The following is an 18,008-nucleotide window of genomic DNA, read 5'->3' as shown; positions in this document are numbered from 1 at the left end:
CCAACATGTTGAAGCCTCGTCTCTACTAAAAATACAAAGATGAGCCGGGCGTGTGGCGGGCGCCTGTAATCCCAGCCACTCGGGAGGCTGAGGCAGGAGAATCGTTTGAACCCTGGAGGCGGAGTTTGCAGTGAGCTGAGATCGAGCCATTGCACTCGAGCCTGGGCGACAGAGCTAGACTCCGACTCAAAAAAAAAAAATAGAGACAAGGGTCTCACTATGTTGCTCACGCTGGTCTCAGACTCTCAGGGCTCAAGCAATCCTCCCGCCTCGGTCTCCCAAAGCGCTGAGATACCAGGCGTGAACCACCGCGCCCGACGAGGGAAAAAAAAAAAAAAAAAATATATATATATATATATATGTACACGTGTATGTATATATACAGATATATACACACGTATATATATAGATATATACGCATGTGTATATATTTTATACGTATATGTGTAACATTTTTGTTTTTTTGAGACATTTTGAGAATAATTTTTTTTTTCATATGGCTGCTTAAGCATGTTAGTTCAGAGATTCTGCCCTGTGAAAAGTGAATAGCACATAAATGCTCATTTTGAGGAATTACAAAGCGAACTCCAGGGTCACCACCTCCCAGGTTGACACACATTGTCACCGCTCCATTCTTTCCACTTAAACCTTCCCCCCAACCCCCCCCAAGGTCCTGATTTTTATGGTAATTATGTCCTATTTGTGTCTATTATTTTGTCAGCTAAGTATCCCTAAACAATATAGTCTGGGTTTTTATTTGTTTTTTGTTTGTTTGTTTTTTTCAGACAGAGTTTCACTGTGTCACCCAGGCTGGAGTGCAGTGGTGTGATCTCGGCTCACTGCAACCTCTGCCTCCCGGGTTCAAGCAGTTCTCCCATCTCAGCCTCCTGAGTAGCTTGGATTACAGGTGCACGCCACCACACCCAACTAATTTTTGTATTTTTAGCAGAGACGGGGTTTCACCATTTTGGCCAGGATGGTCTTGATCTCTTGACCTCATGATCCACCCGCCTCGGCCTTCCAAAGTGCTGGGATTACAGGTACGAGCCACATGCCTGGTCTTTTATTTCTTTTTTTGAGCCCATTCTCTCCCTCTTTTATTTTTAAAATTTTATTAAACATAGTCATTTTATAATCTATGATAGATGATTATCTAAAGTGTTTGTGAAATAATTTTGTCAGTGCCTTGTTTCTTTATATGTTTTACTAGGTTTATTGTGAGCCACTCATTTTCCCTGGAGTTCTTATGTGCTGGAATTCTTTGGGGCCTAGGTCAAAGGTGGGTTTTTTTTTTTTTTTTTTTTTTGAGACGGAGTCTCGCTCTGTCACCCAGGCTGGAGTGCAGTGGCGTGATCTCTGCTCACTGCAAGCTCCGCCTCCCGGGTTCAGGCCATTCTCCTGCCTCAGCCTCCCGAATAGCTGGGACTACAGGCACCTGCAACCATGTTGGCTAAATTTTTGTATTTTTAGTAGAGACAGGGTTTCACCATGTTAGCCAGGATGGTCTCGATCTCCTGACCTCGTGATCTGCCTGCCTCGGCCTCCCAAAGTGCTGGGATTACAGGTGTGAGCCACCGCGCCTGGCCCCAAAGGTGGGTTTTTAAGAGAGGAACCTGCTGTTGCTTTGACAGTTGCCTGGGGACACTCCAGAATCACTTTTCTTTTCTTTTCTTTTTTTTTTTTTTGAGACAGGTTCTCATTCTTTCTGGGCTGGAGTGCAGTGTTGCTATCACGGCTCCCTGCTGATTTGACCTCCCTCAGTGGCAAGGTGGTGACCCTCCCACCTCAGCCTCTCGCATAGCTGGGACTATAGGCATGTGCCACCATGCCTGACTAATTATTCTGTTTTTGGTAGACCAGCCTGGGCAACATGAGTTTCACTTTACTTGGGTTACTGCTCCCAGCCTGAATCACTTTTAATTATCTGAATGATTATTCTGGGCTGGATGTGGTGGCTCATGCCTATAATCCAAGCACTTTGGGAGGCTAAGGTGGGCCTCACTTGAGGTCAGGAGTTCGAGACCAGCCTGGCCAATATGGTGAAACCCTGTGTCTACTAAAAATACAAAAATTAGCCATTAGCCAGGCGTGGTGGCGCATACCTGTAATCCCAGCTACTCGAGAGGCTGAAGCAGGAGAATGCTTGAACCTGGGAGGTGGAGGTTGTAGTGAGCTGAGATATCGCCATTGCGCTCTAGCTTGGGCTACAGAGTAAGACTGCCTCAAAAAAAAAAAAAAAAACAAAAGGAAAAGATAAAAAAGATTATTCTGATCATGTATGTGGTATGAATCTTGACTGCAAATCCAGATCTGAGGGCTCACTATGGTTATGAATTCTCAAGGAGGAGTTATTTTTTTTCCCTCCACTGCACCCTCAGGTCATAACAAGGTAGTTTTCTTGCTGTCGCCATCTGCCCTATAGGTTTAGTGTTCAATCTCACTTCCTTGAGGATGTGACTTTTTGCAGGACCCAGCTTTATTTAGGTGCCTCCTCTTGGACTACTCGTCTTGGAAGAAGCTTAGACTCTACCTCCTGTGCTCTGCACTCCATGCAGCCATCTGGATACAAAGTCAGGGTCCCCAGGGATTAATGAAACCTTTAGGGCAAAAGTCAGTTTGCTTACCTCCCAGGGTTGCTACTACACCTCATTTTTGGACTATATGAAATTTTACCTTTCATTCTAGTTCACCAGTACATTGTGAAAGATGTTTTAAATGTTTTACAGAAGTTTAGATGGTTCAACTGGGAAGATCATATAGGATTTCTGTTCTGTTATATTGCCAGAAGTAGAAGTCATCTGTATTTTTTTTTTACTAGTCTTTGGTAGATGAGTGGCTGGATAGCTACAAGCAAGACCAGGATGCAGGATTTCTGGAGCTTGTTAACTTTTTCATCTGATCTTGTGGATGTAAAGGTGAGGAAACTGCTCCCCCTTTCTAATTCCCAGCCTTTTGTTCCTATGTTATGAATTCTTTCTCCATTTAGATAAGTAGGATTAGATATTTCCTAAATAAAGGAAGATAGTAAAGCATTAGAAAAATTTTACTTATTTAGGCCGGGCACTGTGACTCACACCTGTAATCCCAGCACTTTGGGAAGCTGAGGCGGGTGGATCACTTGAGGTCAGGAGTTGAAGACCAGCCTGGGCAACATGGTGAAACCCCTACTAAAATACAAAAAATTATCTGGGTATGTGGCTCATGCCTGTAGAATTGCTTGAACCCAGGAGGTGGAGGTTATAGTGAGCCTGGATAGCGCCACTGCACTCCAACCTGGGCGACAGAGCCAGACTGTCTTCAAAAAAAAAAAAAGAGAGAAAAGTTTCACTTCTTTAACTAAATTTTTTGTTGATAAATATGGAAAGTGATCCAGTAGGGAACCATGTTGGTTTAGAGACAAGAAACTTTGGGGAAAAAGAAGTAATCATGCTTATGTTATGGCACAAATTTGAGGACACCCTTTAGTCTTTCTAGATGCAATAATCTGTTATTTTCTTACTCTTTATTTCCCAGCTACTTTGCCCATATTTCTCCTCTGTAGCTGTGGTACCCCCAGAACTCTTACTGCCATGGCTTAATTTATTGGGACAGATGGTCTCAGTCAGGTTGTATTATATAAGAAATCAGCGTCTGGCTGAGTTTTATTACTCTCTTTTGTTTTGTTTTGTTTTGTTTTGTTTTGTTTTTGTTTTTGTTTTTGAGACAGAATCTCACTCGATTGTCCAGGCTGGAGTGCAGTGGCACGATCTGGGCTCACTGCAACCTCTACATCCTGGGTTTAAGTGATTCTCATGCCTCAGCCTCCCAAGTGGCTGGGATTACAAGCATGTGCCACCATATGTGGCTAATTTTTTTTTTTCTTTGAGACGGAGTCTGGCTCTGTCGCCCAGGCTGGAGTCCAGTGGCACAATCTCGGCTCACCACAACCTCCGCATCCCAGGTTCAAGTGATTCTTCTGCCTCAGCCTCCTGAGTAGCTGGGACTACAGGTGCACACCACCATGCCTAGCTAATTTTTGTATTTTTAGTAGAGACAGGGTTTCACCATATTGGCCAGGCTGGTCTTGAACTCCTGACCTCGTGATCTGCCCATCTCACCCTCCCAAAGTGCTGGGATTACAGGCTTGAGCCACTGCGCCCGGCCTACGTGGCTAATTTTTGTATTTTTAGTAGAGATGGGGTTTCGCCAGGCTGGTCTTGTACTCCTGACCTCAGGTGATTCACCTGCCTCGGCCTCCCAAAGTGTTGGGATTACAGGCGTTAGCCATCGCGCCTGGCCTGTTTTGTTGTTGTTGTTGTTGTTTTGTTGTTGTTTATTTTTGGGCACAGTTTTTCACTGCTTGATTCCTTTTTTTTTTTCAAACAAATCCTGCCTCAGGTTTATTTGTACAAATAGTGCAGGAGGACACCAGTCCTTCTGTCCTCACGTTGGCAGACAGAGGTCTCTACTCTGAAGCCTTTGTACAGGCCTGGGCACCTTTGGGAGCCTGAGCTGGAACTGAAGCTGGAGCTGCAGCCTGGGCCTTCATTTGATCCTTGGCCTTTGGCTGGTACAGTCTGAGCCCCTTGGCATTGTGGGCACAAGCATGCTTCTCAAGCTTGGGGTGGGCAGTGTAGGCAAGTGGGCTTAACGTCCTTGGGCTTTACGAGGGGCTCGATAGCCTCGGCATGTACACCCATGACCCTGGCATTGTTGCCCTGCATCTTCTTTTTTTGTTTTGTTTTGCTTTTTTTGTTTTGAGACAGAGTCTCACTTGTTGCCCAGGCTGGAGTGCAGTAGTGCAATCTCAGCTCACTGCAACCTCTGCCTCCCGGGTTGAAGCAATTCTCCTGCCTCAGCCTCCCGAGTAGCTGGGATTACAGGCACCCGCCACTACGCCCAGCTCATTTTTTCCATTTTTAGTAGAGAACTGGGTTTCATCATGTTGGCCAGGCTGGTCTAGAATTCCTGACCTTGTGATTCGCCTGCCTCGGCCTCCCAAAGTGCTGGGATTACAGGCTTGACCGACTGCGCCCGGCCAGCCTGCATCTTCTTTAGGCCCTTCTTGTTGTGCTTCTTGGCAAAGCACATATTCCTCAGGAACTTGGGGTCCATCCCCTTAAGAGAGTTGTATCTTTGTGATTGGGGTTTCTTGATGCCATTTCTGTGTAATTTTCAGCCTGGTTGTGTGAGGTGTGGTTTTTGGATTTGGCCGTGTCTACACCATAACCTATGGCTCCCTTCCTTTGGGTTTTTAGAGAGATTCCCTTATAGCAGATACACAGTTGGATGTTGGCAGACCGTTGACCAGGGGGTCTTCTGATTCCCCACCTAAGCTCTTTGCACAGTGTTTCCTTGCTCATATTCAGGTATATCTGTAAATGATCACAGCATCCTGTTATTTTCCTTGTAAGCACCTCATATCCTTCATTCTTTAGGCACTGTGAGCCCTGAGATGTTCAAGAAGATGTCCAACTCAGAGATCATCCAGCACCTAACAGAGCGTTTAATGAGGTGGAAGAAGATGACCAGGATCCTCTTACCCCTCTTATTTCAAAACACAATGCCTATTATCCCCTTCTTTTTGATTCTGTGAAATAGGGTAGCTTTTAGAAGGTGGAGTTCAGTCTCTTGGGGGTAAAAGAGATCTGAATATGCCTCTCAAACTGGGGAGACAGCCAGGAAATGAAGCATAACAGAGATATTTTTACTAGACTGTTGGGTTTTGACATCCAAGCCCCTATGACTTCATGGACCTGGTCATAACTTTCCCATCCTTTTCATACATCCTTTTGTAGGACTCGGGGGACTATCCTCTGACAGCTCCAGGTCTATCCTGGAAGAAGTTCCAGGGCAGCTTCTGTGAGTTTGTGGGGACATTGGTCTGTCGGTGCCAGTACAGCCTCCTCCATGATGACTTCCCTGTGGACAACCTCATCTCCCTGCTCACTGGCCTCTCAGACTCACAAGTCCGCGCCTTCTGTCACACTAGCACCCTGGCTGGTGAGCATTCATTTTCATTCTGGACATTCTCCTGGGGATTTATAGGACTTTCCTCTGTTCTCTGATTCAGGGTCTTCTTTCCTACCTGCGTCTTGGCTCTTCACTTCAAGGCCATGCCTCTTTTATCCTAAACTTCAATCCGGTTTCTCACTGGTGGAGTTTTGAGAAGGGGTAGATCACAGCAACAATTTCCAGGCTTAGTATTTTTGTCAGAGCTCACCACTAGGGGTATGCTGATGGTTAAAAGAAGACCACAAGGGTTAGAGGGAAACAGTCCACCCCAGGACAGGCAGTCTTAGGATTTTAGGGTCACCCACCTCTGGCTTCTCATTTTTATTGCCCTTCTTTCCTTCTATTTTTTCCTTCTACTCATCCTCTCTCCTCTGACCTCAATAATGATTTCTTTATCTCTTTTTCCTTACTCAAAGCTATGAAACTGATGACCTCCCTGGTAAGAGTTGCCCTCCAACTGAGTCTGCACCAAGATAGCAATCAGCGTCAGTATGAGGCTGAAAGAAACAAGGGGCCAGGGCAGAGGGCACCTGAGCGGCTGGAGAGCCTGTTGGAGAAACACAAAGAGGTGAGGAGTGTTCCCTGCTTCTTCCTTCCCTTTTTCCCAACTTGCACCCAATTCTGCCACAGACCCCCTTATCAGGCCCTGGGCAGTCTTTCAAGATCATGAATAACGGAGTCTGGCAATAGTTTCATAGACCCATCCTGTAAGGGGTCATTGCATGCTCACCTTTTTTCTGGGTTGTGGGCTCAACAAATATGTGTAATTTAGAGTTCTCTTGAATTCCACTTTTGCTCAGTTTTTCTTTGTCAGCACTTATTGTCAGAAGAGTTTAAGTGCTGTACCTGCCTGTCATGCAAGGAATTAAGTTTTGACCTACTCGTCAAGTGTGCAGTGTGCAAGTGACCACAGGAGTACTAAAAGCCAACCACTGACAAGGGAGGCCAAATTTTCAAGGAATGGAAAGAGCACAGGCCTTCCAGTGAACTCCTGGCTTTAAATTCTGTTCCATTTAGTCACTAGCTCCATAGCCTTATGTAACCTCTCTTCAGTTTTCTTTTCTTTAAAGAAAGGGATAATCTCACCTTTTTGTGAAGAATAAATGAGATGATGAGTAAATTGCCTCACTTGGCACATAGTAGTTTTGTTCCTTTTAAACTTAAAGATGACCACTGGAGGGCATAAGCCATAGCAGAATCTTTGACACTGATGAAATCTTTAATCAGCTGGGTCTGTCATAAGAGTAACACTACTGTTTTTCTCCTTACTTTCTGTTAGTGTCTGAGACCCCTCCTATGAGGTTGGCAGGACTCACCATGTCTGGCCATATCATTTGGCTTTTTCTCTAGCCCTCACAAAAGGTCTCTTCCATTCTAAATCATTAGAGAAGGAAACTTTCTACTTCTCTCATTCTCTTTTGTTATTTTTAATTGTCAGTTTGATCTTAAAAGCTTATGTGTATTAATCTATCCTGGATTTTAAATTATGTACACAGTGCGAATCTTTCTTTTATTTTTCTTATTCTTTTTTTTTTTTTTTTTTTGGCTTCTCTGGGCTCTTGCTTAGTCAGTTATCATTATAATTCCCCCATTTTATCCTTAATTTCTTCCTCCCCACTATTTTCTTCTCTCCACTTATAAATATATATAGGCTCTTGAATCTTTATTTGACTCTGCTCCTCTGTGAATTACTCTTTTTTTCCATCCTTCCTTTTAGGGTAGTATTTCCTTACTTCCTTAATGTCCAACTAACTGAATCCTTTTTGCTACCTAGCTTATTTTCCATTTTTCTTTGAAACTGTTCTTTCCAAACCAATGACTTCCTAATTCCTAAAGCCAGTAGCCTTTTCTCAGTCTCCCTTTCCCAAATATTTTACATATTTGCTTCGCCTGTTTTTGCTATATTACTGTAAAATATGGACATATAGGTACTTCAGCCGTAAAGACTTAAGTATGTCTTGTCAAAAATGATATGTTGTTCTTACATAATTGAAGAGGTGGGGTCTGTTGTCTTAAAGAATGTTCCCTTTCTCCTTATAATTCTGGTTCTTTGGTGTCTATTGTTCATGTGATCCAGGATTTTTCAACAATGGCACTATGGACATTGCGGGGCTGTCCTGCCGTGGTGGGATGTTTAGCAGCATCTCTGGCCTTTATCTACTAGATAGATACCAGTAGTACCCTGCTCCCCCACCAAGTTCTGGCAGCCAAAAAATCTTTAGACACTGCTAAATCTCCCCTGGGGAACAGAATTAGCCTCAGTTGAGAACCACTGATCTAATTCCTTTCTTCTTATTTTTGCTGGTTCCACTACTATTAAACAAACTGCACTTACTAAAAATTTGTTTTCCAAATTGTTAGAAACATATACGGGCATCATACCTGGAAGATCTTGCAGGTTCAATTCCAGATCACCACAATAAAGTGAATATTGAAGTACAGTGAGTCACACAGTCGAAAAATCAAAATTTTTATTTCTCAGTGCATATGAAAGTAATGTTCACACTGTAGTCTCTTAAGTGTGCAAGACTATTGTCTAAAAAACATGTATGTACCTTAATTTAAAAATATTTTATTGCTAAAAAATGCTAATGGCAATCTGAACCTTTAGCGAGTTACAGCTTTTTGTTGATAGAGGGTCTTGCTTCCATGTTGATGGCTGCTGACTAATCAGGGTAGTGGTTGCTGAAGGTTAGGGTGGCCGTAGCAATTTCTTAAAATAAGACAACAGTGAAGTTTGCTGCATCTGTTGACTCTTCCTTTTACAAAAGATTTCTCTGTAACATGAAATGCTGTTTGATGACATTTTACCCACAATAGAAATTCTTTCAAAACAAGAGTCAATTCTCTCAAGCCCTGGTGCTGCTTTATCAGCTAAGTTTAGGTCATAGTCTGAATCATTTGTTGTCATTTCAACAATATTCACAACCTCTTCACCAGGAATAGATTCCATTTGAGGAAACCACTTTCCTTGCTCATCCATAAGAAGCAATTCCTTATTTGTTCAAGGTCATGAAGTTGCAGCAATTCAGCCACATCTTCAGTTTCTACTTCTAGTTCTCTTGCCGTTTCCACTGCATCTGTAGTTACTTCCTCTACTGAAGTCTTAAACCTTTCAAAGTCATCCGTGAGGGTTAGAATCAACTTAACTCTTGTTAATGTTGATATTTCGACCTCCTCCCATGAACCACAAATGTTCTTTATGGCATTTAAAACGGTGAATCCCAGCCAGGCACAGTGGCTCAAACCTGTAATCCCAGCACTTTGGGAGGCTGAGGTAGGTGGATCACGTGAGGTCAGGAGTTTGAGACCAGCTTGACCAACATGGCAAAAACCCATCTCTACTAAAAATACAAAAATTAGCCAGGTGTGGTGGTGCATGCTTGTAATCCCAGCTACTTGGGAGGCTGAAGCAGGAGAATTGCTTGAACCCAGGAGGCAGAGGTTGCAGTGAGCCAAGATCACACCACTACACTCTAGCCTGCGCTACAGAGCAAGACTCCATCTCAAAAAGAAAAGAAGAGAAGAGAAAAGAAAAGAAGAAAGGAAGAAATGAAATGAAATGGAATGATGAAATGAAATGAAATGAAAAATGAAATGAAATGAAATGAAATGAAAAAGAAATGAAATGAAATGAATAATGAAATGAAATGAAATGAATAATGAAATGAAATGAAATGAATGAAATGAAATGAAATGAAATGAAATGAAATGAAATGAAATGGAATGGAATGAAATGAAATGAAATAATGAAATGAAATGAAATGAAATGGAGAATCCTTCCCAGATGGGGGGTTGGCTTTTTCTGGTTTTTGTATTTCGTTTTGAAGACAGGGTCTCGCTCTCTTGCCTAGACCGGAATGCACTGGTGCAGTCATGGCTCACCACAGCCTCAACCTCCTGTGCTTGAGTGATGTTCCTGCCTTATCCTCCCAAGTATCTGGGACTACAGATTGCATACCACACCTGGCTAGTTTTTGTTTTGTTTCTGTAGAGGCAGGGTCTCACTATGCTGCCCAGGCTAGTCTTGAACTCCTGGGCTTAATCAGTCCTCCCACCTCAGCCTCCCAAAAAGTTGGGATTGTAGGCATGAGCCACCATGCCTAACCCCAGGAGGTTTTAGATGGACTTTGCCCAAATCATCAGAGAAATCACTGTGGCAGCTATAGCCTTATGAAATGTATTTCTGAAATAATAAGACTTGAAAGTTGAAATTACTCCTTGTTCCATGGGCTGCAAAATGGATGTTGTGTTAGTGGGCATGAAAAAAGCAACATGGATCTCCTTGTACATCCTCACCAGAGCTCGTGGGTGACCAGGTGCCTTGTCACTGAGCAGTAATATTTTGAAAGGAATCTTGTTTTCTGAGCAGTAGGTCTCACCCATGTGCTTAAAATATTCAGGAAACCATGCTGTGAACAGATGTGATATCATTAGGCTTTGTTGTTTCATTTATAGAGCATAGGCAGAGTAGATTTAGCATAATTCTTAAGAGCCTTAGGATTTTTAAAATGGTAAATGAGTATTGCCTTCAACGTAAAGTCACCAACTGCATTAGCCCCTAACAAGGAGTCAGGCTGTCCTTTGACGCTTTGAAGCCAGGCATTGACTTCTCCTCAATAGCTGTGAAAGTCCTAGATGGCATTTTCCAATATAAGGCAGTTTAGTCCACACTGAAAATTCATTGTTTAGTGTAGCCACCTTCATCAATGATGTTAGCTAGATTTTCTTGATAACTTGTTGCTTCTCTATCAGTATTTGCTGCTTCACCTTGTACTTTTATGTTATGGAGAGGGCTTCTTTCCTTAAACCTCATGAACTAACTTCTAGCTTCAAACTTTTCTTCTGTGGCTTCCTTACTTTGCTCAGCCTTCATAGAATGGAAGACAGCTAGGATATTGATCTGGATTGGGCTTTGGCTGAAGGGAATGTTGTGGCTGGTTTGATCTTCTGTTCCGACTACTAAAACTGTCTCTATATCAGCAATAAGACTGTTTAACTTTCTTACCCTTTGTGTGTTCACTGGAGTAGCGTTTTTAATTTCTTTCAAGAATTTTTCTTTTGTATTCACAACTTGGCTGTTTGGCACAAGAGGCCTAGCTATTGATTGGCCTGTCTTGGCTTTCAACTAAGCTTAATCATTTCTTTTTTTTTTTTTTGTCTTTTTGAGACAGTGTCTCGCTTTGTTGCCCAGGCTAGAGTGCAATGGCGTGATCTCGGCTCACTGCAACCTCCGCCTCCCAGGTTCAAGCGATTCTCCTGCCTCAGCCTCCTGAGTAGCTGGAATTATAGGTGCCTGCCACCGCACCCGGCTAATTTTCTGTTTTTAGTAGAGACAGGGTTTCGCCATGTTGGCCAGGCTGGTCTCAAACTGACCTCAAGTGATTTGCCACCTCGGCCACCTAAAGTGCTGAGATTATAGGTATGAGCCACCACGTCTGGCCTCTAAGCTTAATCATTTCTAGCTTTTGATTTAAAATGAGAAACATGTGACTCTTCCTTTCATTTGGATACTTAAGAGGGTTATTAATTGACCTAATTACAATATTTTTATGTCTCAAGGAATGAATAGGGAGGCCTGAGGAGAGAGACAGAGACAGGGAAACTCTTGTTGGTAGGGTAGTCAGAACACAGACAACATTTGTTAAGTTTGCCATCTTATATGGGCATGGTTCGTGGTACCACAAAACAGTTATAGTAGTAACATCAGGCTGGGTGTGATGGCCCATGCCTGTAATCCCAGCATTTTGGGAGGCCAAGGCGGGTGGAGACCTTGAGGTCAGGACTTCAAGACCAGACTGGGCAACATGGCAAAACCCCTTCTCTACAAAAAAATACAAAAATTACCGGGGCATGGTGATGCATGCCTGTAGTTGCAGCTACTTGGGAGGCTGAGGTGGGGGGGATCACTTGAGCCCAGGAGGTTGAGGCTGCAGTGAGCCGTGTTTGCACCATTGCACTCCAGCCTGGGTGACAGAGTGAGAACCTGCCTCTGACCAAAAAAAAAAAAAAAAAAAAGTTATTTTTCTCCACTAAGACTTGGAATGGTTTGCTGGGTAGCAATGGATATAGCTGACACATCCCCACAGCCCTCACCTTCTCTCACTATGTGGGGTGTACCCAGTCTCTGGCTTCTAATGTCGAGGGCCTCCAACTTGACACTTCTAGCTCAGAGTATGTTCTTAAGGCCTTGCCTCACTTATAGAACTTCCTAGTGGTTAGCTATGATGCATGGCAAACACACCTGGCAACAGTAACATCAGCATACCTTGAAAATGACCCCATGGTCTTAAGAAGAGTATGTGTTGAAAATTCTAAGCTAAGGAATCCAGGAGTGGCCAACCCGGAGATTCATTTCTTATCTGTGAGGAACATCTGAACCCCTGGACCATCTAGGGGATGGTGGCCTTTGTTTGGGGTTCAGTAAAGGTTGCCAGAGGGAGGGTGCTAGGGGGAGGGTGCTAAGTGGAAATGCTCTATAAACTGCATGCTTTTTTTTTTTTTTTTGAGACAGAGTCTTGCTCTGTCGCCCAGGCTGGAGTACAGTGGCGCAATCTCGGCTCACTGCAAGCTCTGCCGCCTGGGTTCACGCCATTCTCCTGCCTCAGCCTCCCGAGTAGCTGGGACTACAGGCACCTCCCACCACGCCTGGCTAATTTTTTGTATTTTTAGTAGAGACGACGGGCTTTCACCATGTTAGCCAGGTTGGTCTCAATCTGACCTTGTGATCCGCCCACCTTGGCCTCCCGAAGTGCTGGGATTACAGGCATGAGCCACCGTGCCCGGCCCAACTGCATGCTTTTTGTAAGCAGGTGTGATTCTCCTGTTCCACCTGCCATGTCTGGACTACCCTGTAAGTCCCCTCAATAAACCCTGTGTCTTGCCTGCTGGCCAGGCATGATGGCTCATGCCTGTAATCCAAGGACTTTGGGAGGCCAAGACAGGCAGATCACTTGAGGTCAGGAGCTTGAGACCAGCCTGGCCAACATGGTGAAAACTCCATCTCTACTAAAAATACAAAAAAAAAATTAGCTGGGTGTTGTGGCATGCACCAGTAATCCCAGCTACTTAGGGGGCTGAGGTAGAAGAATCTCTTGAGCCGGGGAAGCAGAGGTTGCAGTGAGCCAAGATCACGCCATTGAACTCCAGCCTGGGCAACTAGACTCTGTCTCAAAAGACAAACAAACAAACAAACAAAAACAGACCAGGCACAGTGGCTCATGCCTGTAATTACAGCACTTCGGGAGGCAGAGGCAGGTGGATCGCCTGAGGTCAGAAATTTGAGACCAGCCTGGTCAACATCGTGAAACCCTGTCTGTACTAAAAATACAAAAATTAGCAGGGCATGGTAGTGAGCGACTGTAATCTCAGCTACTCGGGAGGCTGAGGCAGGAGAATTGCTTGAACCTGGGAGTTGGAGGTTGCAGTGAGCCAAGATCATGCCACTGCACTCCAGCCTGGGTGACAGAATGGTATTTTGGTATTTTAGATACCAAAAAAAAAACATTAAAAATTAAAAATAAAAACATAAAAATCTGCCCAGAGGCCAGGTGTGGTGGGTACACCGGTAATCCCAGCATTTGGGGAGGCCAAGGCAGGAGAATCACTTGAGCCCAGGAGTTGGAGACCAGTCTAGGCAACATTGCGAAACCTCATCTCTACAAAAAATACAAAAGTTAGCCAGGCATGGTGGCAGGCACCTGTAGTCCCACCTACTCAGGAGGCTGAAGTGGGAGGGTGCTTTGAGCCCAGGAAGCAGAGGTTGCAGTGAGCCGAGATCTCGCCACTGCACTCCAACCTGGGCAAGAGAGCCAGACTTCATCTCAAAAATAAATGAATACATACTAAAATAAATAAAATGTATTTTTAAAATGCCTAGAACATTCTGTTCTTTTTTTTTTTTTTTTTGAGACAGAGTCTTGCTCCGTCGCCCAGGCTGGAGTGCAGTGGTGCAATCTCAGCTCACTGCAAGCTCTGCCTCCCAGGTTCAAGCGATACTCCTGCCTCAGCCTCCTGAGTAGCTGGGATTACAGGCGCCTGCCACCATGCCCAGCTGATTTTTGTATTTTTAGTGGAGCTAGGGTTTCACCATGTTGATCAGGCTGGTCTCAAACTCCTGACCTCGTGATCCAGCCGCCTCGGACTTCCAAAGTGCTGGGATTACAGGCGTTGCGCCACCGCACCTGGCCGGGTTTTGTTTTCTCATTTCTGTTGTGTTTGTTTTGTTTTGTTTTTTTCGAGATGGAGTCTCACTCTACTGCCCAGGCTGGAGTCAGTGGTTTAATCTCACTTCGTTTCAAGCAATTCTCCTGCCTCAGCCTCCTGACTACAGACACATGCCACTGTACCTGGATAATTTTGTATTTTTAGGAGAGATGGCATTTCACCATGTTGGCCAGGCTGGTCTCAAACTCTTGACCTCAAGTGATCTGCCTGCCTCGGCCTCCCAAATTGCAGGGTTTACAGGCCTGAGCCACTGTGCCCAGCCTAGGATTTCTTTGTCTTCTTCCAGTAAGTGTTAGTTCAAGCTCTCCTCTCCCCACTGTTGTTTTTTATCAAGGCCCTCAGCAATCTTCTAAAAACCATATTATAGATCTAAAATTGCTTTTCAATTCTGGAATTCAAAAAGGTCTGGAGGCTGGGCGAGGTGGCTCACTCTGGTAATCCCAGCAATTTGGGAGGCTGAGGCAGGAGGAGGGCTGGAAGTCAGGTGTTCAAGACCAGCTTGAGCAACATAGCAAGATCCTTGTCTCTACATCTCTACAAACAAAAAATTAGCTGGGTGTGGTGGCATTCACATGTAGTTTCAGCTACTCAGGAGGCTGAGGCAGGAGGATCGTTTGAGCCCAGGAGTTCGAGAATGCAGTGAGTTATGATTGCACCACTGCACTCCAGCCTGGGTGACAGAGTGAGACTCTCTCTCTTAAAAAAAGAGGAGGCATGGGTGGGCATGGTGCTCACGCCTGTAATCCCAGCTCTTTGGGAGGCCGAGGTGGGCGGATCACTTGAGCTCAGGAGTCCAAGACCAGCCTGGCCAACATGGTAAAACCCCGTCTCTACTAAAAATACAAAAATTAGGCAGGCTTGGTGGTGGGCACCTGTAATCCCAGCTACTAGGGAGGCTGAGGCAGGGGGATAGCTTGAACCTGGGAGGTTGCAGTGAGCCGAGATGGTGCCTCTGCACTCCAGCCTGGGTGACAGAGTGAGACCCTGTCTCAAAATTAAATAAATAAATAAATGAAATAAAACTGTGGACCTCCGTACCATAGACTCTGCAGCCATGAAAAGTGAGGAAGCCTTCCTGCACCCACAGAGGCCAATCTCCAAGATATATCATTAGTGAGAAAAGTGAGGTGCTGAACACTGTAAATGGCATACAGTTTGTGTAAAAATAATTATATGGCCGGGCACGGTGGCTCACCCCTGTAATCCCAGCACTCTGGGAGGCCGAGGTGGGTGGATCACGAGGTCAGGAGATCGAGACCATCCTGGCTAACACGGTGAAACCCCATCTTTACTAAAAATACAAAAAATTAGCCGGGCGTGGTGGTGGGTATCTGTAGTCCCAGCTACTCAGGAGGCTGAGGCAGGAGAATGGCGTGAACCTGGGAGGTGGAGCTTGCAGTGAGTCGAGATCATGCCACTGCACTCCAGCCTGGGCGACAGAGCGAGACTCCGTCTCAAAAAAAAAAAAAAAAATTGTATACACCCAGATGTGAACGTATATGCATAACCATTTCAGAGAATGCACACAAGAAATTGGAAACAGCTCTTCCCTCAGGAGAACAAACCAACGTGGCTGCGAGACAGGAGAGAAACATGAAATTCTAACAGCTTACTCTTTTGTACCTTTGGAATTTTGTATATGTGCATTCCTTATTTGAATAAATAGACATCTTTTTTTTTTTTTTTTTTTTTTTTGAGACAGAGTTTCCCTTTTGTTGCCCAGGCTGGAGTACAGTGGTGTGATCTCAGCTCACTGCAACCTCTGCCTCCTGGGTTCAAGCGATTCTCCTGCCACAGCCTCCTGAGTACCTGGGATTACAGGTGCCTGCCACCATGCCTGGCTAATTTTTGCATTTTTAGTAGAGACAGGGTTTCCCCATGTTGGCCAGACTGGTCTTGAACTCCTGACCTCAGGTGATCCACCCCCTTGGCCTCCCAAAGAGCTGGGATTACAGGCATGAGCCACTGCACCCAGCCAGTATTTTATATTTTTTTGAGACAGGGTCTTGCTTTGTCACCCAGGCTGAAGTGCAGTGGTGCAATCACAGCTCACTGCAACCTCCCCCTCCCGGGTTCAAGCGATTTTCCTGCCTCAGACTCCCAAGTAGCTGGGATTACAGGTGTGTGCCACCATGCCCAGCTGATTTTTGTATTTTTAGTAGAGATGGCGTTTCACCATGTTAGCCAGGCTGGTCTCAATCTCCTGACCTCAGGTGATCTACCTGCTGCCTTCCAAAGTGCTGGGATTATAGGCATGAGCCACTGGCTTCAGCCAGGAAATACTATTGGAACCCTGCTACTGAAAGTGTGGCCCATGGACCAGGAGCTTGAGCATTATCGGGAGCTTGTTAGAAATTCAGAACCTTGGGCCCTATAGCCCAGACTTCACCTTTTTTTTTTTTTTTTTTTTTAAGAAGGAGTCCTACCCTGTAGCGCAGGCTTGAGTGCAGTGGCACGATCTCGGCTCACTGCAACCTCTGCCTGTTGGGTTCAAGTGATTCTCCTGTCTCAGCCTCCCAAGTAGCTGGGACTACAGGCATGAGCCACTGCGCCTGGCTAATTTTTGTATTTTTAGTAGAGACAAGGTCTCATGTTGGCCAGCTTGGTCTCGAATTCCTGACCTCAAGTGACCTGCCTGCCTCAGCCTCCCAAAGTGCTGGGATTACAGGTGTGAGCCATGGCGCCCAGCCCAGATGCCACAATTTAAAAGGCTTACTTTTCTGGGTCAAGCTGCCTTTTTTGGGGGTCATTAGGGAAGGAATGGATGTGTGCTCTACGGGTTCTTATAATAGCAATGAACCTTCATAATCAGACTCATTCCTTAATTTTGCTTACTTTTTCATGCAGCTGCATTAATACTACATTGTCAAAGACAAAGACGAACATGAGACATGAGATACGAGTTTAAAAAAAAAAAAAGAGAGAAGACCAAAAAAACAATACAGCTATCCAAGGAGCAAGTGCTGAGCTTGTGAAAAAACAGCTTCTATTTTATTAAATAATAGTGTTCCTGCAGGGATGTCTGAAGTACTCTGCAAGGCTAATTAGGACAGATCAATGTACACTTACCTCTCCAGAAGGCTGAAAGGTGTGTAGTGACTATGTGTCATTAAAAATTTACTTGACCATGGGCATCAGATGTCCATGAAAGAATGATCCTGGTGAGTGCTCTAAGTTTTCATTTTACTCATGTCATCCTCAATGCATCATAAATGCCATAGACACCATTACTATCACCCAGGCTCATAGCAGCTGATGTGCTGTATATGCTTGAGAGGGTGGTATCAATTAACTATATTATCTATAAAGCCATACTTGCAATTACTACCACTTCACAATTTATCATTAACACATTTGGCAGATTTTTTTCTCCAAAGTAACATTTATTTAAAGGTTAATCAAAATTCTTAGAACAGCATTTATTATAATGTGATTTTTGATAATTGACTAAATCAGTGGCTCTTAAGAACACCCTCGGCCGGGCGCGGTGGCTCACGCTTGTAATCCCAGCACTTTGGGAGGCCGAGGCGGGCGGATCACGAGGTCAGGAGATCGAGACCATCCTGGCTAACACGGTGAAACCCCGTCTCTACTAAAAATACAAAAAAATTAGCCGGGCGTGATGGCGGGCGCCTGTAGTCCCAGCTACTCGGGAGGCTGAGGCAGGAGAATGGCGTGAACCCGGGAGGCGGAGCTTGCAGTGAGCCGAGATTGCGCCACTGCACTCCCGCCTGGGCCACAGAGCGAGACTTCGCCTCAAAAAAAAAAAAAAAAAAAAAAGAACACCC

At 44.7% G+C, this 18,008-nt stretch overlaps 1 protein-coding gene across 5 annotated transcripts in view; it reads left to right on the top strand.

The window, feature by feature from the left end:
• Positions 1-18,008, top strand: part of LOC101127516 (putative STAG3-like protein 4) — an 18,589-nt gene extending 581 nt beyond the window's left edge. The window contains exons 2-6 of one of the 5 annotated variants that reach the window (XM_063708593.1): positions 786-1,040; positions 2,819-2,915; positions 5,778-5,982; positions 6,411-6,562; positions 17,068-18,008. In XM_063708593.1, coding sequence (XP_063564663.1) covers positions 2,829-2,915; positions 5,778-5,982; positions 6,411-6,562; positions 17,068-17,076 — 453 coding nt within the window. In that variant the 5' untranslated portion in view covers positions 786-1,040; positions 2,819-2,828 and the 3' untranslated portion in view covers positions 17,077-18,008. Of the gene's footprint in view, positions 1-785; positions 1,041-2,818; positions 2,916-5,777; positions 5,983-6,410; positions 6,563-15,736 lie in introns of all 5 variants that reach the window. The other 4 variants (XM_063708592.1, XM_055392694.2, XM_031012940.3 and 1 more) reach the window with 4 other exon arrangements.

Source organism: Gorilla gorilla, chromosome 6 (genome assembly GCF_029281585.2).
Source record: "Gorilla gorilla gorilla isolate KB3781 chromosome 6, NHGRI_mGorGor1-v2.1_pri, whole genome shotgun sequence".
In the NCBI taxonomy this organism is placed as follows: Eukaryota; Metazoa; Chordata; class Mammalia; order Primates; family Hominidae; genus Gorilla; species Gorilla gorilla.
The sequence above is the reverse complement of the archived record's forward strand: the minus strand, read 5'-3'. Positions and strand labels throughout refer to the sequence as shown.